The sequence below is a fragment of the Abramis brama genome (genome assembly GCF_963993115.1).
Source record: "Abramis brama genome assembly, chromosome: 18".
Lineage (NCBI taxonomy): Eukaryota > Metazoa > Chordata > Actinopteri > Cypriniformes > Leuciscidae > Abramis > Abramis brama.
In genome coordinates, this window is record NC_139980.1 from 8,899,027 (window position 1) to 8,921,856 (window position 22,830).

General features: G+C 36.2%; 1 protein-coding gene and 1 long non-coding RNA gene across 3 annotated transcripts in view; one reads left to right on the top strand and one right to left on the bottom strand.

Annotated features, from left to right (window-relative positions):
• Positions 1-1,007: 1,007 nt before the first annotated feature.
• Positions 1,008-19,608, bottom strand: moxd1 (monooxygenase, DBH-like 1). Its single transcript, XM_084092023.1, has 12 exons — positions 19,104-19,608; positions 17,580-17,726; positions 17,110-17,277; positions 16,572-16,655; positions 11,815-11,994; positions 11,632-11,734; positions 11,034-11,200; positions 10,005-10,196; positions 9,365-9,424; positions 8,138-8,280; positions 2,753-2,921; positions 1,008-1,952 (listed from the first exon to the last, which is right to left on the bottom strand). Exons 1-12 carry the CDS (start codon positions 19,371-19,373, stop codon positions 1,791-1,793), a joined length of 1,845 nt encoding a protein of 614 aa, XP_083948149.1. The 5' UTR covers positions 19,374-19,608; the 3' UTR covers positions 1,008-1,790.
• Positions 3,445-22,830, top strand: part of LOC311069090 — a 53,109-nt gene continuing 33,723 nt past the window's right edge. For both annotated transcript variants that reach the window (XR_014603472.1, XR_014603473.1), the window contains exons 1-4: positions 3,445-3,479; positions 9,961-10,136; positions 17,608-17,765; positions 18,180-18,247. This is a non-coding gene — a long non-coding RNA (uncharacterized lncRNA). The remainder of the gene's footprint in view (positions 3,480-9,960; positions 10,137-17,607; positions 17,766-18,179; positions 18,248-22,830) is intronic.

Consider the following 22,830-nt stretch of genomic DNA (forward strand, 5'->3'; position numbering starts at 1 on the left):
GGAACAGACATTTGGGTGTCCGAAACCATTGTGGATGTTATAGAGTGCACTTATTCAATCTCACATTAAATCCACAATAAATTTGATATTGATATGAGGGTAGGTAGGCAGGCATAGATTCAGAGGCATACAGTAAGGTACTGTAAGTATTACATACAACAATGCAACAATAATAAAACAATGCATTGACATTTAGGCTACTTTTTACTTTTGATACTTAAGTACTTTTAAAAACAAGTACTTCTGTACTTTTACTTAAGTAAAAATCGGTCTTTACAACTTTTACTTGTAATGGAGTAATATTTGACCAGTATCTGTACTTTCACTGAAGTAAGGAAGTTGTGTAGACTACTTTGTTCACCTCTGAAAACAGCCACTAGTAAGGCAGCTACTGTATATTTACATGGAAAATTGAGAGGACACACATTATAAACAAATAAAATATTGTCTAGTAAGAGTTTTATTTAGATTTTTTATATTAAAATATTTTTCTTTATTTTAATTTTTTTTAAAGATGATTAGCTTTTCATCAGTTTATGAACCTCCTGCCATTCCTACACAAACCCCAGTTTGAGAAAGCCTGACATATTTAATGCACTTCACATTGTTGATAAAGAGTGGAATAACTTTTTCTCTTTGCATTTTTAAATGAATATGCTACAAGATTATTCTATTAAAATCAATTTGATAAATGAGTTGTCAAAAGTAATCAAAAAGTAATCAGATTAATTACCTAAAATATATAATGTAACAGATTACATATATATACATATATACATAAATATATATATATATATATAGGACATTCATTTCTCCTTTTGTTTTATACAGAGGAATACTTTTCATTTTCAGATGAACTAAACCTTAAAAGCAAACAAGCAAGCAAACTAAATTTAATAATGCAAATTTTTTTAAATAAATAAACATGTTAACCTAAAATACATTTGTAATATAAAATGGAGTGTCATTTCATTAAAAACTCCAGCTACAAATAAAGTCTCTAAATATTTACAAGAAATAAACATTTATTGCTTAAAAGACATAGACAGCATATAAAAATGTAATGGTTTTGAATATAATGCCAGTATTCATTTATGAAACACACATTTAGCTTATAATGAGAGGAACACAGTTCGCAGAGCTCTGGACTGAACGCTTTTACATGTGTTATTTTTTAGGCAGCTTTCACTTTTAATAAAACTACCAGTGTGAATGAGATGAATGTATTAAAAAATATACACCACTTCTGAAGAGTTCTGCATGACAAGTACTTTTAACTGCTTTCATTGCATACAATGAAAGTCAATGGGGTCCAAAACAATTTTAGACCTCACTGGCTTTTTATGGACCAAAAAAACTAAAAAATATTTTTTTTGTGTGTTCCCACAGAAGAATGTTAGTCATACAGAGTTGGAACAACATGAGAGTGAGTAAATGATATTTTAATTTTTGGGTGAACTATCCCTTTAACTCATAAGACACGGGATGTGGTGACATTTTGAAGATTTATGCAAGTCATTTGTTAGAAAGGCTTTCAAAACCGCAGTGTACTAACCAAAGGAGATTCCACGAGAAGGGTGAATGATGCCTACATGAATACAGCACAGTTGTGGTCAGTGTTAGTGATAAACTTGATTTAGGTTAAGTAAGAATGTATCACACAGTGCAATTACTCTATACTGTCTGCAAGGTGTAAATCTTGAGCTTCACTTTTGCTGGAAAACAGTAGGCCCAGTGGATACCAACAGTATGTGTGTTTATGAGTACATGGGATGAGATGACAGCAGACATTAGAGGTGAAAGCAGGTCTGCAGTATGAGCAAGAGACAAGCAGTGAGGAGCAGAGCGAGGGAACTTTCACAGTGAATTTCTGAGACGTTCCTACAGGTCACGACTGCAGCAGACGTCTGCTCTAACTTTAGCTCCGGAGGAGAGACGATCATCCCTTGAATCTGTTAGAGACAGAGAAAACATCTTGAATCAACCTCTTGAAAATACTGACCACTTGAAAAAACATTGATATGGACACTACTGTTCAGATTTTTGGGGTCTTTTATGCTCACCAAGGTTGCATAATATATCATTATGAAATTTAAAGTAACAGTTTTCTATTTTGATATATTTTAAAATGTAATTTATTCCTGTGATGGCAAAGCTGAATTTTCAGCATCATTACTCCAGTCTTCAGTATCACATGATCCTTCAGAAATCATTCTAATATGATGATTTGATGCTCAAGAAACATTTCTTATTATTATCACAGTTAAAAACAGTTGTGCTGCTTCATATTTTTGTGGAAAATTTGATATTTTTTCAGGATTGTTTGATAAAAGAAAGTTTAAATAACACCATTTATTTGAAATAGAAATATTTTGTAGCAATATAAGTCTTTACTGTCACTTTTGATCAATTTACTGTATCCTTGCTACTGAAAATATACTGAAGCCAAACTTTTCAATGGTATTACCACAATAAAAAGTTGTTCACATACAGTAAAGAAACAAATAGAACGTTTAAGATCACTTGACCAGCCAAATCATAGTATTATCTGAATATCCTCCCCTGTGAACAGCATATTTAATGTGCCTTCGGTATAAAAAAACCCTGCTTCTTTTGTATTATTCGGCATCCACATCACTAGGTGTCAGTATACGTCCAAGGCGCCTTACTAGTCACATATACAAAACAATTACTGAGGGCGACTTTAAAATGAAAGAATATAAAAGAATACCGCATAACCAAAATCACTTACCGACCACTCATCCTGGCCGATCTTGGAGCAGCGGACATTCATGGGAAGTTTCCGTACAATGTTGTTGAACGCTTTCCCTCTCTTCCTTGTCCACTTATATTTGTCCATGGCCTCCGTGAAGGAGAGGTTGCTGTATTTCTTAGGGCTCTTAATCACAAATGGCCAAGTTCTTCAAAAAAGCAAAAGAGATGGTTTTGGTGTAGTGCATTTACTTAATATCATAACCATACTTAATTCTATCCACATTTGATCCCCCAAGTCTTTCCAATACATTTTTCCATACAGTTACAACAAGGAACAGGAACTGGAGCTGTCATCCAAGAGGATGCCAAAGCACATAAAAAGTATCATAAAAAGGAGTCCATATGACACACTAAATGACACAATTTAGATTATATGAAGCATCTGCTATTTACTGAAGACATCCCTAGCTCTCTTAGTGATGAGAGAAGTAGTGGTCTGATCATTTTTTAAATGAATCTTTTAATGAATCGATTGCTCTTTTGCAAAACTGAATGATTTGTTCATAGTTTAGAGCACAACAACCTACATTTCCATCCTAAATAGTACACACCACTTTTATGATACTTTTCAGGTTGTGTACTAAATTCTTCAGTTTTCATTCAGTGTGGAGTAATTGCATGGAAACAGCAACCAGCACAATTCTTTTAAATTTGTCATTTGTGTTTCAGAGAAGAAAGTCATACAGGTTTGAAACTACTTGAGGGTAAGTAAATGATGGATTTTTTTTGCCTTCCATTTTTCAGGTCAACTACTCCTTTAATTTTTAAACACCTTATGCTTGGCTTATAAGTCTATACATATCAACGCAAATATCATAGTTTATATTCATTTAATTACCTATAATCCAACTCCTTTAGCATTACTGAATTTAAAAAGAAATATTGTTTTAGGGTAATATATAATGTTTCCAACTTATGTGCTACCTGAATAAGGACTGCATCTGTGAAATTGTACTGAATATATACAGATATGATTTTTAAACATATTAATTATGGTGCTGTTTACCGTATTCCCCATATAATATACACTCACCTAAAGGATTATTAGGAACACCATACTAATACTGTGTTTGACCCCCTTTCGCCTTCAGAACTGCCTTAATTCTACGTGGCATTGATTCAACAAGGTGCTGAAAGCATTCTTTAGAAATGTTGGCCCATATTGATAGGATAGCATCTTGCAGTTGATGGAGATTTGTGGGATGCACATCCAGGGTACGAAGCTCCCGTTCCACCACATCCCAAAGATGCTCTATTGGGTTGAGATCTGGTGACTGTGGGGGCCATTTTAGTACAGTGAACTCATTGTCATGTTCAAGAAACCAATTTGAAATGATTCAAGCTTTGTGACATGGTGCATTATCCTGCTGGAGTAGCCATCAGAGGATGGGTACATGGTGGTCATAAAGGGATGGACATGGTCAGAAACAATGCTCAGGTAGGCCGTGGCATTTAAACGATGCCCAATTGGCACTAAGGGGCCTAAAGTGTGCCAAGAAAACATCCCCCACACCATTACACCACCACCACCAGCCTGCACAGTGGTAACAAGGCATGATGGATCCATGTTCTCATTCTGTTTACGCCAAATTCTGACTCTACGATCTGAATGTCTCAACAGAAATCGAGACTCATCAGACCAGGCAACATTTTTCCAGTCTTCAACTGTCCAATTTTGGTGAGCTCGTGCAAATTGTAGCCTCTTTTTCCTATTTGTAGTGGAGATGAGTGGTGCCCGGTGGGGTCTTCTGCTGTTGTAGCCCATCCGCCTCAAGGTTGTGCGTGTTGTGGCTTCACAAATGCTTTGCTGCATACCTCGGTTGTAACGAGTGGTTATTTCAGTCAAAGTTGCTCTTCTATCAGCTTGAATCAGTCGGCCCATTCTCCTCTGACCTCTAGCATCAACAAGGCATTTTCGCCCACAGGACTGCCGCATACTGGATGTTTTTCCCTTTTCACACCATTCTTTGTAAACCCTAGAAATGGTTGTGCGTGAAAATCCCAGTAACTGAGCAGATTGTGAAATACTCAGACCGGCCCGTCTGGCACCAACAACCATGCCACGCTCAAAATTGCTTAAATCACCTTTCTTTCCCATTCTGACATTCAGTTTGGAGTTCAGGAGATTGTCTTGACCAGGACCACACCCCTAAATGCATTGAAGCAACTGCCATGTGATTGGTTGATTAGATAATTGCATTAATGAGAAATTGAACAGGTGTTCCTAATAATCCTTTAGGTGAGTGTATGATGGTTTGAGTGTCATAAATGCACTCACTGATCAGAGATACGCCAGAGGGTCCACATCCCCTCAGTGAGCTTTATAGGTGTGTGTGTGTGAGAGAGAGAGTGTGAGTAGTGACCGAAAGACAGAGGGCGCTTGGGGCAGAGCTTTTGAAACTAAATCTGTTTATAGTTGCCAGGTCCATTCCCTTAATCCCCCTAATTCCAGCATCTGAGCACAATACTGCTCTGAGCCTCAGGGGGTCGAATAAACACACTCCACCAGCAGGGCCCTTCAGATGTTCCTCATTTTAGACGTACACACACACACACCCACGTCCATCCAAAACACACATTCGCCTGCTCACACACAAAATCACAAACAAACATGTGCGGACATAACAAACCACACATCTCTCTCTCCCTATACAAACTAGTGAAAGGAATCTATACAAAACATCAGCAGCTCAGCAGACGCCCACAGAGTCGAAAACACGCAGCTGCTCTGAGATGTGGACCTCCCTTAAAACTCATATACTATGTTTTTAGATTTATACCATGGTTGCGATAACATCTCGAAGAGCTATAGTTCCACCTATACAATTAGCTAAGAACCACTTATCTTTCTAGATGACTGCTGGATAGCCGCCATGTTTGAATGTGTTCCTAAACTGATGGGTTACTCAACAGTGATGTTATGATGTCCACAGATGATGTGTTTAGCATAACTGAAATTTCAGAAACATGTAAAAGAGAAGTCTTGAAGATTGATTGATTATTTATTTTTATATCAGCAATGAAAATTGCAAACTGGGTTTCGCAAGAAGGGCAAACTAGATTTGATAACATCTGTCTTTTGGCTCTCTTAGAATGAGACAAACACTTTTTACAATGACCATTCCAGATGTTCCAGTTGGTCGGACAAACAATTTGCACTTTCTGATGGAAGCAAGATGGCACATCTTCTGGTTAAGCTCTTGTACTGACATGACAGCAAGAACATTTGGATGATAAGTGAAAACATTTATCCTCACTTGATCATTTAACTACCCGGCAGGCCATCAATCAACCGCTGTTAAGCTATTACGTGACACCAGTCTTATGTGAACCAAGTTGTCATTGGAAGGTCTACCATTTCAAAGAATTGTCTCAAGTTTGTTCCATTTAAATGAACATATTGTCCTTGAACTTTCTTTCCATTGTTTTTCACCCTGTTTCTCTCTGTTTTCTTATGTTTCATAACCTACTGTAGCTTACTGCTTAGTACTAATTTTGTCATTTTAAATTTAATTTTAAAGGAGCTGTAAATGTTAGCTGTTCTGGAACTTAAACCAGATTAAAAACCAAAAGTATCCACCTTATTTACGTAACACTGGGTCCAGCCATCTAAAAACTTGAAAGTACAAGACTTACGGTCCCATCCGCTTCCATTTATTTTAGCTGTACAGAACAGTCCGTTATCATGCTTGATATTGCAAACTGGTATTTGTCATCATATTATTTTAATTTCTTATTGTCATTACAGTTGCGCGTCATTTTAATGAGATGTCCCATTCGATCTCGCAATTAAATTTCGTTGTTATAGAACATATAACACAGTTGCGTAGGGGTGGGTATTTGGAGCGGAGACTTTTGCAGAGGGAATGTAAATGGATTTTAGACCTAAAATGTCTATATCCTTTGGGCATGAATGAGGAATATACTCTCAATTGTTTTCTATAAATGTTGTTTCATCATGCATTGCAATGTCTAATCGTGTGACGTGTAGGGATGATGAGAATAATCTTTTGTGATATTCAATAATGGGAATGAGTATATTTATGTTCCTATTGATGGTCAGATTTAAAAAAAAATGTTTTTTGAATAGAGGATTGTTGTGATATGTATATATAATCATGTAGACTATGTAAATATTTGTATATGGGATAAAATCAGATTACGGTATGTTACATGGATTACGGTAATAAGTGTTTAAATGACCGCAGGTGTACGCTTGGTAATACATGACACTGATGAAGGGTTGAACCCGAAAACGTTTTGCACTCTTTTTTCTTATTTTTGATTCCCTTTTGGATCTATGCACCGCAAGAAGATATCACTCATCAGTTTGGGACTAATGTTTGGCGCTACGCCTTTCCATCCTCTTCTTTATTATTGTCATCATAAACACACTGGTTTTTAATGCAAATTGTTTTACTGCACGTTGTTTTTCTTCTAGTTATTAGTGGCTAATGAATCTGAAGTCTCGCATATTCACAGAAAATAGTTTACTTCCGCGTTGTAAAATAAGGTGGATCCTCCTTACTCCGGACTGTAAAAGTATACATCAGTTTTGATGAGAACTCTTGGCCTTTCAAAGTATACTCTAAGTTGATAGCGTGCGCAAACACAGTTGTTCGACACTTGCGCTCTAGAAAGTTTCATTTTTGTCCATTTTCTGTGCTATTTCTCTCCAGAAGTTATGACTGATAACTTTGTACTTGTTTAAACTAGTTGCGAGTGTCTCTTAACTCTTGTTGTGCTTGTTAATTTTTTGTAGTTCCGTCTCATCCGTTTCTTTTTCAGAAGATACGCAACTCTAGTTAAACGATGTCTATCAAGCACACTATCAAATGGATTATACTTTGATAGGCTATGCATTCAGCTAAGTTAAGTATTCGTGTCAAAACTGAAGTATACTTTAGCCAATGAATTAGACTTTCCAAAACCCCTCCTTGAAAGATACATTGTACTTGGTGGCGAATGGAGCATGTTAGTAGTAGCATCTCTGTCCTGTCAAAGTTGTCAAAAATAACAGTAGTAAATAGCAGTAGCGCTTTTGAATATTAAAGTAACAATTGGCAATTGCTAAATAAGGCTGAATAGCTAAATGCAAAATGATTGACAGGCAGATAGCACCTTCAGTGTTCTGATTGGCTAAACACAAAAATCTAGAGTCTAGTCTCAGCCTGTCACAGGCACATGTGTGTTATTTCAGGATGCTTAATACAGTCATATCTCTCATGTAATTTGGATGTTTTTCTTGTGCAGCCTCATACTTCAGTGCCATTTACAATAAATGTTATTCATTATGAACTTAATATGTGTATATTAACCACTAACAAAGAAACCCTTTTCTAAGGTGGTTTTTCAGACTTACGTAACAGGCTCCTGAATCTCTTTGACCCCAATGAATTTGAGCTGGCCGGTGATTTCTGGTAAACTCTCACACCTGGCTAGGTTAACCCTGGGGTAGTACAGCAGATACGACAAACACATCTCATCGCGTGTACTAAGACCTCCCTGTAGAAAAAAAAGAAGACATTCCACATTACTAGGGTCAAGACCTTGAAATATTACACTGACATAATGCATCTGAATCATTGTAACAGCCAGAGGCCTGTGACAAATTATGCCCAGTACTGAGCAAAACTGAACTGACATGCACAGAGCAGCAAATATATCTTGATCTTTCTAATATGAGTCCAAAACACCAGTGATTTGGCCCTGATGTTTATGGATTGTGGACTGTCTACAGAGAAAAAGCAGCTCGGCTCAGCCTATCAGCTCACTGGCTTCATGTGTACGGGCAAACGTCAGCAGCTTGATCCATCTCCACAGACTTGCAGCTGTTTGCAGACACATTGTTTAGCCAAGAGCCTGCTGTTGAGATTCAAAGACGTGTTTCTAATAGAGCTGTTCAGTTTGTAGTCCTAAAGTCTATAGTTTTAATTTAGAGTTCTACAGTTTTTTTGTTGTTGAGTTTTACATTTTAAATCTCACACACACACACACACACACACACACACACACACACACACACACACACACACACACACACACACACACACACACACACACACACACACACACACACACACACACACACGTGTATATATGTGTGTGTGTGTCTGTGTAATTTAAGATGTAACATTAAAAAAAATATATATTTATATATATTAGGGTTCTTAAAGTTGCTTACAAGTTGATCAATTCGGACTACCGTAGTTGTGTACCTTACAACATGTAAAAGGTTGGAACAACATGAAGGTGAGTAAATTATGACAGAATTTTCATTTTTGGGTGTACTATCCCTTTAAGTTGGTGAACAAAATGATAAAGTTTCAAGTAATATTCCCCACAGACCTTTTTAAGTCATGCATCAAGAAATGCTATTTTAAAATCCCATTAGAAATTCCCAAAGGAAGCCATGGCAAATTACCGCTCGGGGTGGCCTACAAATCAGACATCTTGACTGAACAGCTCTATTACAGTATTATTAAGGTTTGCTATTATCCAGGATTAATATGATAAATAATTATGTATAAGACACACATTTATACAATTGTTAAAAAAGCAAACAAGACTTCACAAGCTTTAATCTTACCCAGGTCATGTTCATTCTGCCTTTAGTGTTGTATTTACACTCAGTGATTAGAGAATCTCCCTGGTGGCAGAAAAACAGTAAAGTTAATGCACGGTTAGTAAAAACATTTGCTTATCTGTTATGCTCACTGTTGGGTGTTAGCCAAACAGAATAGGCAATTAAAATTAAAATCTCGCTGATCACAGAACAGAACAGGTCACAACTCACATATGAATCACCTCTTGCCTGTAGGCCCTTTTAAATAGACACCAGTCTTACAGATGCACAATGTGCGCTGTTTACATGTTGAATTTATTACACCACTCTTAGGTAATACAAAGTGTTTGAAAATGGACACTGGAGCAAATAATGATAATCGCTCTATTCTTTTCTACTACAATACTACCAATCCCTCAGCTATAAACTCTAAATCCTGAGAACAGTGTAAAGAATTTAGTCGGAGTAAATGTCATATTTAATTTGACCCAGACGAGACTGTGGGAGATAAAAGCACAGTACCACAGAACCTATTTTTTTGGTTTTCCAAAAATGAGTAAAGCAAACTGTGAGGTTCACTGTATTTGGTGATTAATGCAACACATCAATTTCACCCTCAGATGGAGCAATGAGGATTATGAAACTGAAATGGATTATGACTGACAGGCAGGATGATCCTCTCCTGGCTGAGCGGCTGGAACTCCTGGAAGTTGAAATCAAACTGATCATCTGAGGCAAGTGGCTGGAGCTCGACCTGCTGGCGGAAGTGTCTGGTTCTGATAGCCCGTCCTGCCAGGTGAGCATGGAGCAGAACTGCAAACACATGAACTCCACTGGGCATCTCACTGTCTAATGACTTACAGGAAGAGAGACACGTTATACTTTTTTTTTTTTTTTGGGTCTGGGTTTTGAGAAACTTGCACTAACATTAAAAAAAGTTTGGAACTAATAAGACATTTTTTTGTTTGTTTTTAAAGAAAATGAAAGCTTCTGTTCAGCAATTGAATTGTTAAAAAAACAAACATTTGAAATAATTGTTTTCTGTTTTTATACACTACCTTCAAAAGTTAATTATTCAAGAAGGACGCATTAAATTGATCAAAAGTGACAGTAAAGATTTTCGTAATGATACAAACTATTACTATTTCAAATAAATTATGTTCTTAATCTAAACTTTTTGTTCATCAAAGAATCTTGAAAAATGTATCACAGTTTCTAAAAAAAGCTGTTTTCAACATTGATAATAATAAGAAATGTTACTTGAGCAGCAAATCAGAATATTAGATTGATTTCTGAAGGATCATGTGACACTGAAGACTGGAGTAATGATGCTGAAAATTCAGCTTTGCCATCACAGGAATAAATTATATTATATATTACAATGGAAAACAGTTATTTTAAATTGTAATAATATTTCACAATATTTCTATTTTTATTGTATTTTTGACCAAATAAATGCAGCCTTGGTAAAATACTTTTACAACAGCATTGATTTATATAAATAGTCATTTGTAATAATATAAGTCTTTACTGTAATTTAATGCATCCTGGTGAATAAGAATATTGATGTCTTTCAAAAACACTCTTTCATAGTGATTCCATATGTATGAATGGTAGTGTAGCTATCAAATATCATCTCACAGAGTGTAAATGGAGTGTAACCACTATAATTCCTGTGTTTTTGCGGTCTCACCTCCTGGAGACACTCCTGTGTGCAGTGTCCTTCTGTAATATAATCCTGCATACCTGGGGGCAGCATGTGGTAGAGACTGACCCACACTCCTGTCTCTATGACCCCAGCATCATAGCGCCTCAGGCTGGGGCTGTAGTACAGACGCAGGCCTGAACTGTCCACTATCCCTGTGGAGAGACCAAAACTCTGAGCTCTTTGCGGCTTAACCAACCTGATCTCATGGGAAAACATAACTATGCCTATGTTACGAGGCGGCGATTTCGTATGAATTGGTGTGACGAGAATCGTACAAAAACTTGATTGTTCGAAAAAAGAGTAAGCATGAAAGTATCCCCCCCCCTTAGCCACCAATCTCATTTCACGATGAGATTGTGTTGGCTCGACCCTTACAGAAAAGCTCATTATTGATTGGCTGAACATCATTCTAGTATACCATGGAGACTATATTGATTATTTCATCCACAAATACATCAAATATAATAACCGACACAAAATGTGACAGAAAATAACTGTAATGTTTAGTCATGTCATAGGTCTCTAATTGAGGCGGGTTTGGCCTTAAACTGTTAGGGTATTAAATAAAAATAACATATGGTACCTCTTTGTAAAGATGGGTTATCAAAGTGAATCTCCATCTGTACATAGACTGGGTCTATTGAGGTTCCTATAGACATTCCAACATGTGGAGGATAGGTGAAGCCCTGCAATATATACAATAATTTTCATTAAATATCTGAAACTCTCATTATTTCAAATGAATATGAACTTATGAAATGATCACCTCTCCGCCAATAGCCCAGGCGAACAGGACGGTTTCGCAGGTGAAGAAGGAGTCTGGCATATTTGGATGGTAGCATTCATGTCCTCTGTTGATCTCACTCTTGTTCAGATTGCTGTCGCACTGGTAGAGCAGAATGTGATGAACTAGATTCTCATGACCTTTCTGAATCAATGGCTCTATCTGAAAACACCAAACAAAGAGAGTGGAATATGAATAGCAGGGTTGTGCGCCACTCAGAATTGAATTGAGAATGCCTTTTGAATTTCATTTCTGTATTTTGAACTGAGGTAGCAAACAGGGTGCAGAATTGTTTGAATTTGAATTTAAGGAATTAAAATGGTATTAAATTCAAATAGCCCTCTCACTTAGCAGTACAGAAAAACCTTATTATTAAGGACTAATGGAGTATAAAATGTATTTATTTGTTTATTATTAGTGCATTTATATCATTATAGATTGAACCTGAAAATTATATTATAAATGTCAATATGTATGACATAATTAGCTCAAGTCAATATTTATATTTTGTTTCAACATTTTGTTTTCATTCAGTACATTTGACTTCCGATTACACCAATTCAAATTCCAGTTCAACAATCCTGTTAATGGGTGTGGCAATTTCAAACAGTTCCAAAGGGAACAAATTGTACATACATTTTGAAAATAACCCAATCCTTTAATATTTATTATTGTTCACAGGTTTGGGGTTTGTGAGATTTTCTTGTTTTGTTTTTAAAAGAACTCTCTCATGCTCACTCACACTGCATTTATTTGTTCAAAAATACAGCAAAAACCGTACTCTTGTGAAATATTATTACAATTTAAAATGACTGTTTATTTTAATATATTTTAAAACGTAATTAATTCCTGTGATGGTAAAGCTGAATTTATTTTCAGAACTTTGTAAATGTCACTTTTTATTTAATTTTTATTGTCCTTGTGAAAAAAATTTGTAAATCCTAAATAAGAACACTTTCCACTACACATGCTGTCCAGAGCTTTGATAAAGGGATCAGCCATAAAGATTTTTTAAAAGTAGGTTATCTTTTTAAAACACTCTATTTTTTGATCCTCTACAAGAAAACTGTGTGTGTGTGTGTGTGTGTGTACTGTATGTGTGTGTGTGTGTGTGTGTGTGTGTGTGTGTGTGGATTCTTGAGCTAAAACTAGCTCGGATATCTTTGGAATAGGAAGTGGGGGATTTTAGAATTATTTTTCTCCTCACAGTGGGCTTCTTCTGTCGGAACTGGAATTCTAAATAAAAGCATTTCCAACAGAGTGAACTGTGTCCTCTATCCCAGGGGCCTCTGCCTGAAGCAATGGGACCCAGGGCCAAACAGTGGCTGGATAAATATTCAAACATTCCTTTATTTCCCTTCCACCTCCTCTTTTTTACCCATGGGGAGCCTTTTTGTTTTTTGAGATCCCAAAATGAAATGAACATGTAACATTTTGTATAGTAGTATTACATTGTATCAAACTGATAACAGCATGTATCTAACTAATCCATCCAGTGTTGGGTGTAACTCATTACAAGTAACTTGAGTTAAGTAATCAGATTACTTTTTCAAGTAATTAGTAAAGTAATGCATTACTTTTTTAATTTACAACAAAATATCTAAGTTGCTTTTTTAAATAAGTAATGCTTACTTTTTCCACATGTATTGAAGTGAGGAGGTGTTGTGTGCACTCTGTAAACATGATGGTTATTTTAGTTCTAGACTAAATGTAAATATGCATTTACTCATCTCACTTGCACGAAAACATTCAGTATTCCTCAAAATGAATAAAAACAGTGAAATGCAATCTCAGAATTTTACGCAAAACTTTTATAATTAACTATATTAAATTACACAAATATACTTTATGTAATTAATCTCACTTTATTAACCAATGTCTTTGCTGCTGACCTTCAGTGATCTAATTCAACCATACTAATAAGCAAAAATGACTTTAGATTTAGAAATAAGAGTGTTGAACTCCCTTCTCCTGTCTTCAGATGAAAGGTTTGTTTTAAGTTGCTATGAAAGATGCATTTTTTTTGTATAGGTAACAAAACTGTGTTTTGTCATTAAGAACACACTAACATATGGTATATGTAACATACTAACATAACATAACTTCGCGTGCAATCATTAAAAAATGTTGCATCAGGGAATTCTGATAAAATGCTCATCACAGAGCCCAGAAAATGAGCTGGATGACAAACATTTGTGACAATTACTACAAGCACATATCTAATTTAAATATGGGTGGCCAGTTGTGATTTTATTATTAGTAAATTATCTGCAATATGCCTGCAAAGCGTGCATGCAATCTGTTAGACTACACAAGCAAATTAACTACCCTTTATTTGGGATCTTACTGTATAAAGTACACCCTCATCAGGCATCAAACAGCATGAGGCTTATGAATAAGGACAGTGACAATATAGCCTGAATATAGACAGTGAGAGCATAGAGTCTGGAAAATCTGCTCCTGTTTGACAGTTAAACATCTGCTCTTTGAAATTGAGCAGGAACAGAGCAAGAAACATTCAGACACTGCTGTGGTTATATGAGGCAGCTGGCATCAGACTAACACAGTCTGGAGCTTCACAAATACCAGACTAGTGTATGTAGAAAGGAGAGGATGAAGAGGGGTCTCAATAATTATTCACTTGTTGGTTTTAACTGATATGTGTTCAGTTGATGTTAATGAAAGGTTAATTTGAGGCTAAATGTAATATCATGGTCCATTTACAGTACATGTACCCAAGTAAAATGACAAACTTTATTTTACAGTACGCTCCAGAAGTATTTTAGTCATTTACAATTGCTTGATTTAGGCCACAACTAAAGTCTGCATGCCACTGACTAGTGAATGCAAGTGTGCATTTGTCTGTATGTTTCATCATCTTGTAAAACATGGACTACTCAAGTCTATTCACTGTATAGAGGCTTTGTATCCATCATGCTGAACATTGCAGAAAACTAAATGGCTTACATTCATACTGCGTGCTGCTCACATCTGCATGTGCGGCGCTTATGTTTTTGCTAAAAAACGTGGAGCTGTAGCCATAGTGATGAATTCATAGAGATGAATGCACGCCTGTCTTTCCACAGATGAATTTTACATAGGCACGAACTGGTGACTACAACAGTTAAATTAAATTAAAGGTTGGTGCATCTGAAAAATTAGCCTGAAAGGATGAAGCTTAATTTTAGTAGTTTATCATATGATTAAAGTACCTATTCTGCCTTTAATTAAGTAAAACTTGAAAAGCTTAGTTATGGGAAGACTCTTTCATCTGGGTCAGAGAGTATAATTTCAGTAACATGTCTGATCTACAAATAGCAGCTGCAAAAGACAATAATAAGCAGGTGAGACATAAAATAGAAGCGAGGGAGACAGAAAGAGATGGAAACCGATTGGATGGTGACAACATAGCAAAATAAACTGATGTAAAAACAACCAATATGAGGTAAAACATACCATGTTTTGAAACATGCATGTGGAATCTAATTTATGTACAAATGGTTAAGCTATTGAGTAGCATGACAGTGGTTGTCATGAGAAATCTGAGTGTTTGGTATTGTAATGGATATGACAATGTTGATATATTTGGTATTGGCGGAATAGATCTGCTACGCTGCTGCTATTGCTTCTCCAGAGCAAGTACGGGACCTGCTACTGCCAATACTTACACAGACACACTGCTGTGAGCAAGTTAGACATGTTGCTGCTGCACAATAGAGCATACATGAATTACCCGTAGCAGATCCATACAGATGGAGCTGGGGAAGGTGGAGGGTTTCTGAAAGTGCGCTGCAACTGCTACAGCAAACACTGACCAAGTATTTTAAAAGTTGAGTAGCGAGCTCATTGGCTGCTGATGCAAGAGGAACCAATCAGCGGTGCCCTATAGAGAATAATGTGATTCCTAGCAGATTGAGTTAAAGGAGCATTTCACCTGTGGGAACATTAATCTTTATTGAAAGTGGGTCACATATGTAGTCGAAATGTAAAATAAATTTCGAATTTGGTGCCTTCTTGACCGAGGAAAGACAGAAAGCAACTATTGCTAGATATTGCTTTTAGTTTCTACAAGTGAAGTCCCATCCACTGATCTGTAATAGGTCTGTAGCATGAGTGGGTCCCACCCCCTGGAAAAATGAGGAACGAGTGTTTGTAATCTCAACCCCTCTGCAAAGATATGGGACTTCCTGCTTAGAATGACGCAAAATTAAGATTTTTACATCATTATAAGCAGGAACTGCAACACTGAAATCCGTATTTCTCCCGTCTCAGGGGAAAATGAGGGAATAATGCACGACCATTCAAAAATATGACTGGGTTTCTAATGATACAAAGCTTAATGCAAATGGGTGAAGTGTTCCTTTAAGGATATCAGCTATTACTGTAAATCAGTAAAGATTGTCAAGTCTGATCCTCTCTGTCATACAGTATACTGTACAGCATTGGATCCGATTCAGTCTAGTGAATCAGTTCATCCTAAATGGTCCTCTCTTAAATGTTTCATGTTGTCATATTTAGTGTAAATTTACCTGTTGAAGTTTGATACTTTCAACGTAAAACTCCACATTATTATGATGCCAGTAAAATAAATGGCACTGATTAAATTGTAGAAATTGTACAAGGCTATAATTTAGCTAAACATGCATCTCTGGAATAGCTATCTCATCTCTGGATTAAAACATGACTTAAATTAATTCAAGTGTTTTAAACATGATTTCATTAAGATGGGCATTACTCACTCTGATTACATGATGTTTCTTCTTCAGCTCTGGAAATCTATAGATCTGACACCAGTATGTTGTATCCTTATGAGGCACATGAACCTGCAATATTGAAAAATGTTTACAAAATTCCCAAAACAGTTAAACATAGCCGTTAGATGGCAACAACCAGCAATATTCCATTGTGGACTGGAGAGTGTGGACTTCCAGCTTTTTATTAATCCCATTTCCTATTTCTTTTTTCCTATTCAATGCTGAGCATTTGTTATGAGGTTGTAAATATGTACACTCTTATAAAATCTGGCATTTGGCAGTATACCACAGGCATAAAAGGAGCCTTGTTTTCGTAGAAAATACCCAATCAGCAGGCAAAAGGGTCTGTATTTTAAAAGGATTCATATGTAACCACAAAACCTTGACATTTAGGACCTTGATTTTTAACTATGCACAAATAGACAAAACAGTTGGCATAATAACACTGCCTTAGGCTAAGCTGTTCTATGTCACTCTTAGCTCATCAAACGCTCCAGCAGTCTGCTGCACGCACTTTCCTCACCTTCTCGTTCTGAAGGTCAAAGAAAGCTGTTCCTGCTGGGATGCTGGAGCTGCTTCCAGGGTTGAGTAATCGCAGACTCTTTCTGCCTCTGTTCATCCCATGGTAGACTGGTCCTGACACTCCCACGTCCTCCTCATGGAACGCCCAGATCACTCTCACTGTACTGCCCTGCTCAGTGACAAATTATGGGTAATCGTAAGCTTACTGTAAGTGCAATAGGCTTTTTATATAAGTAATAATTTGACAACATTTTAGGGAATTGAGTTTATTGAACTCCTCAATAAAACACCATACTATTGTTTTCCCTTGAACAAAAGGCTATGTTCTGACATAATTACAAATGAGAGCGCAGTTACAAAGCTTTGGTTTGGTGCACGCTCCAAAAATTGGATAAAGAGACCCTGACACTGAAAGCTGTTTCTTTTTAGACTTATGGAGCCAAATGTAATGATGCATGTAGTCAAACCTACCGTAATGACTTTGTCATTGTCATCACAGGTCTGGAGGTTTCTGCTGAAAGCCAGGACAGTATGTGTGCCATTCTCTCTGCCGTACAGAAGCTGGTAGCTCTGCAGTGGATCTTTGTGGACCTTTCTGTTCGAGTCTGTAAAGTAGTCCTGAGCAGAGTGAGGAGAAACCAAGTTAGTCCATCTCAGGTTTGCATCTTTTAAGTCTGAACCTGTTTTGATGGAGTATTGGGATCATGTGAGTAAATCCTATTGGTTTTGTTCTGCATGCGTTCACATTTGATAACCTTTGATCAAAATGTTTGGTCAGCTGCACTCACAAATGCTCTATTTTTGTCCAATGCATTCAGACAGAACTACGGCTAAGTTTTGGAACAAAAACAGTCATGACTCATGCTTGCAAAACTAAAACTTCAATGTATTGGTATAAAAGAGTCTTCAATAAACAATGCTGATGAATGTGCTGAACACTAATCATAAACATCTTGGATTATTCTATACATCATACAGTTAGACACAGCTGGATGGGGATTATAATGTGCAGAATATGGACAGCTGGGGTGGATGCATTCAAATATTGCCCTGTTTTTTTTATTTGAAAAGGTACAGTGTCTGTGCAAGTACTGTCTGATTAAAATCCAGGTCACAACCGGACAGCTGATTATAGTCAGGTCAGTGGGTTACTGTCGATGATCTCATTGCAACAGATTTCAGAACAGAAACAAACTATTACTGCAGATTTAAATGTTCAGACAGTGGTCTTTAATGTTGCTCACACTCTTGAAAAGTATGTAATTTTATAAACTCTATGTTTAAGTGAAATGTAAATGTCACTGACAGAAACTATATAATATAGTTTTTGCGACCACTACCAATACAGATGATCTGACAATGACATGCAGAACAGATGATTATTTTTTGTTTTATTTCTGCTTTACAATACTAAACAATAAAAAAAAACTATATTAATTAATAATAATAATATGTATGCAACTGTATCTATGTAAAGTTGTTTTGTGATCCAAATCAGTGCAGATGAATTTTGATCTATGTTTTGGCGTATGTCTATTACTACTAAGTTTAAAATGCTCATAACAGGTGGCTTGTTTGAATTGATGTAAAAAGTATGCAAAAATGATGCATCGCCAGTTACTTCGCCAGTCGTGTGACCAATGTTGTTTCCTATTGAATGCACAGTGGCATTATGGGATGGTAAAACAAATGAAAGTAAAAATAAAAATAAACTTTTTTTTGTGTTTCTTTCATTTTTACATATCATTGTTGTATAAGTTAAATGGATGGGAGCAAATATGTTGTTAATGATTTTTCCCCCCATCACAGATCCATAAAAAGTGATACAATTACAAAAGACTTAAATCATTTCAGTAACCTGCTTAAAACTGAAATAATAATAATCAATCCAGCACAACATTTACAGAGGTCAAAATGCAAGCAGGCTCATTTTAAACTGTGAGCTGTGTATAATCAGAGAGGCATTCACACCCAAAGGTGCGTGCACACACTTACCATCAGATATGAACTTCCGTTGAGCACACCACCTATCACGATATCAGACGAAGACATCGCTCCGGTCGGTGACAAACCGAATCCTATATATCCTCTCGTTTCCACTTCTACTTCAAAAGTTATCGTGGACTCGTCAAATCCCCACTTAATGTTGTATCTCCCATCCGCATCTAGGGCAGCTGAATGAACGAAACGTGTCCCTTGTGAGCATGTCGAGCAGAAGAGTGAAGTTAAGAAAACCAGAGCGCAAAGAGGCTGATTTTCAGACATATCGAGCTGAATCACAAACAACACTGACGGCACTCAAGGACGCTTTTTATCCATAGAGCAGTTTATGGAAATATGCAACTTCCGAGGGCAAGAGTGTTTGTTTGCTTTGGTGCATTGGAGGCGAACGATCCTTTCAAGCGCTGGCAGCCTCCCACCGCTGAACTGTTGGAACTTGTGTGATTTCCCTTTGATGTGGAAAGACATGTAGAGCTGAACACTGTGTCTACGAGCGCGCGACGCGACGCAAGTCAAGCTGCCATTATAATCAACGGCGTGATTACAATACACTATTAAACTGAAGTTCAAGTACTGAGTGAAGAATCACTTGAATGTCGGTGACTTGGTTTGGACTTGTGTTGGTTAGGCTATTTTTCTCTGTTATGTATCTTCAAATGTAGGCTAATTATAACAAAACTGATAACCTAATTAATTTCTTCATCAGTAAGTGGAAAAGGTAGCCTTGAGCCCATCAACACTTCGGAATGCATACTTCCTTAATATTTAGTATGCAAAAAGCAGTACATCAAATGAGTAGGTAGTGTGCAGTGTAGGCTACTGTCTAAATCATGAGAACAATACCTGGATGACCTCTGCTGCAGTGGTTCTCAACCAGGGGCCCGGGGCCCACTAGGGGGCCTAAGCAAACTTCAGAGTCATCCTGAAGAATACTTCATTTAAAAAAGACAAGGCAAAAACAACAAAATCTATACTTCTTATTTAAATTTACCCTCTTAACTGTTTTTTATTTTTTTTATTTTGAGGAACCAGGATCACTGTCTAGAAAAAACATAAGCACCATATTAAAAGTATTTCTAGACTTTGAAAAGTCATGTAAATTAGTAAAATCTTATATCCCATTTGTTTGGGAATTATTATAATGAATATGTCAACCTCTAAAATATTTTATCACGTTAAATTTTGTGAGTGAAAAAATATTTTTTTTCTCTCTCCAGTAGATCATGAAAAACTGGAAAAATCTCGGGGCCTTTCAATATTGTTGTGGGCAATGTCAAAAAGGTTAACGCATCTACGCATCCAGTGACATTCTGAAGTGTGCCAGCGAATGTAAGATTATAAAAGTTAAAAGTCTCATTTACAAATAGGCTAATTAAGCAATACCACACAATGTTGTTGTTCTGAATAGCAGCATTGTTGTGTAGACACAAGATATTTATTATTACTGCACAATTGTGTGTGTGTGAGTACAGTTTATTGCAGAACAACTCATTATGTCGGTGTGAAATAAACAGTTATGGAAATGTAGGAATTAAAGTTGAAGCTCCAATTTCCACCCGAAAAAGTCTGTAGGTGCCTACTTCACTCAGAGAAGCTGTCAATCATGACGCCCCCCCCCCCGTTTTTATAGCATCACATAACTTATAAAAAAAAAAAAAAAAAACTTATTTAAAAAAACAAACAAACAAACAAACACTTGAACTTATATCAGTGTGATAAAAACTACATCAAATGACAGAAACCATCTTTGTAAAAAACTATTAATTATTAAAAATTAAAAATTATTTGATTGTATACTTTGTTTCACGTCCCATTAGATTACATGGAGAGGGCGTGGTTTTTGAGCTATACTGCATCCAGCCACCTGGGGGCGATCGAAACGTTTTGGCTTCACTTTTCTTTCTTTCTTTCTTTCTTTCTTTCTTTCTTTCTTTCTTTCTTTCTTTCTTTCTTTCTTTCTTTAAAAAAATCTTTCTTTCTTTCTTTCTTTCTTTCTTTCTTTCTTTCTTTCTTTCTTTCTTTCTTTCTTTTCAGGACTTGAGTGGCACACTTGGGTAAACATGTCGGTTGTCCATTATAAATATTTATGCGTGAAGACAACTGGGAACTGCACATCTTTGAATTATTGATTGAAATTCATAATAAAAGATTCTTCAGCAGAGCAAGGGAAAACATCATATTTATACAGACATATCTTCGTCTGAGAAAAACAAGTGACTCATCTTTCTGTAGTTTAATTACTGTACCTTGTAATTTTTTGTGCTAGAGTAGAAGACAAGTTAGACAACTATATGAGTTTTGGCAATTTGTCATCTAGCAGGTTCTGTGTCTGTTTGGATAATGCAAAATCATGATCTTAAAGACCTCTGCATCTCTAGACGTTCGAAGTTAAAAAATAAGTAATATTATTGACTCTAAAAGGATTTGGAGATCTTTGTTTTAGCCTACCTGTGAAAAAGTTCCAATAATTGTAATCATACAATTTCATCTAGCCTTGATTGTGTGGCAACACAAGCTATTTCTATTCTATTCTATTCTATTCTATTCTATTCTATTCTATTCTATTCTATTCTATTCTATTCTTCTAGGGGTTTAAATTCTAAGGGTTTAAATGTGTGACAGATGACTGCCATCTAGTGGTGACAATGCATACAAGAGTACGCTTGTAAAAAGAATGTCAGTCATATTCATCCTTCAAATCATCCATCGAGTGATGACAAAATAGACGTGTGCTGTTTTAGACAAATTATTGAAATCTGAATCTTAGAAAGACAAAATACAAAGTATGGATTACTTTATTAAATAGAATCATAGGCTGGGCATTGTTTAGGGCATTTTAATAGATGTAAATTGCCGTTGACATCAATTCATGGACAGAAAAGTGGTAAGTTTGTGTATGTTATGTATGTATGTTATATGTATGTTAGCTCAGTGGCTTTGGATGTTTGGATGTCTTGGAAACAGATCGAGATGGTTAAAAAAAAACAAATTATTTTTCTATAATGGCTAACTCTGGTTGTTTAAGAATGCTGTCTTGGAAACAGATCGAAATGATCGAAAAACTAACGATATTTCTATCGGCATAATATATTTAAGGAAACTATTTTTTGGAAACACCTGAGGCTTGTTTGTTATGATCCTCTGATTAATTCCATAATAATTTTCCACGGACATTTACAATATCTACTTTGTAGTTTCATATGACGACACTAGAGGACAGTAGAGTACAACGATTAGCTGAATGGCATCAACAACATCAACACTGTGGTAACCGGTGGTAACCTGTACTTTCGTCCCAGTGGCATGACTTCAACTCCCAACGACGTGTTCAGGATCCAACAAAATTTCCTACGTGCTGGCTCAACTCTTCCTTAAATATATCCTTCAGAAATCGTCGTCGTTGTTGTCGTCGTTTTAATCAGAATTTGAGATTTGAGCATTAAACATCAGTATTATTTACTTAATGCTGCGCAAGTATATTTAGATCTTTTTGTCAGCTCGGCTTCCTGAATTCACACCAAAAACCAAATAGACCCTTAAGTTTTTAGATGCATTTATAAATTTAAGAGTTGAAATTGTTGTTTTTAATGGCTATTTAGGCTAAATAGCCATTAAAAACAACAATTTAGGATTCAAAAGGTATTATTGATGCTATTGATGATATTATCATGGGAGGTTTTGTTAACAAGATGTGCTATCATACTAATTAAGTGGTTTTAAT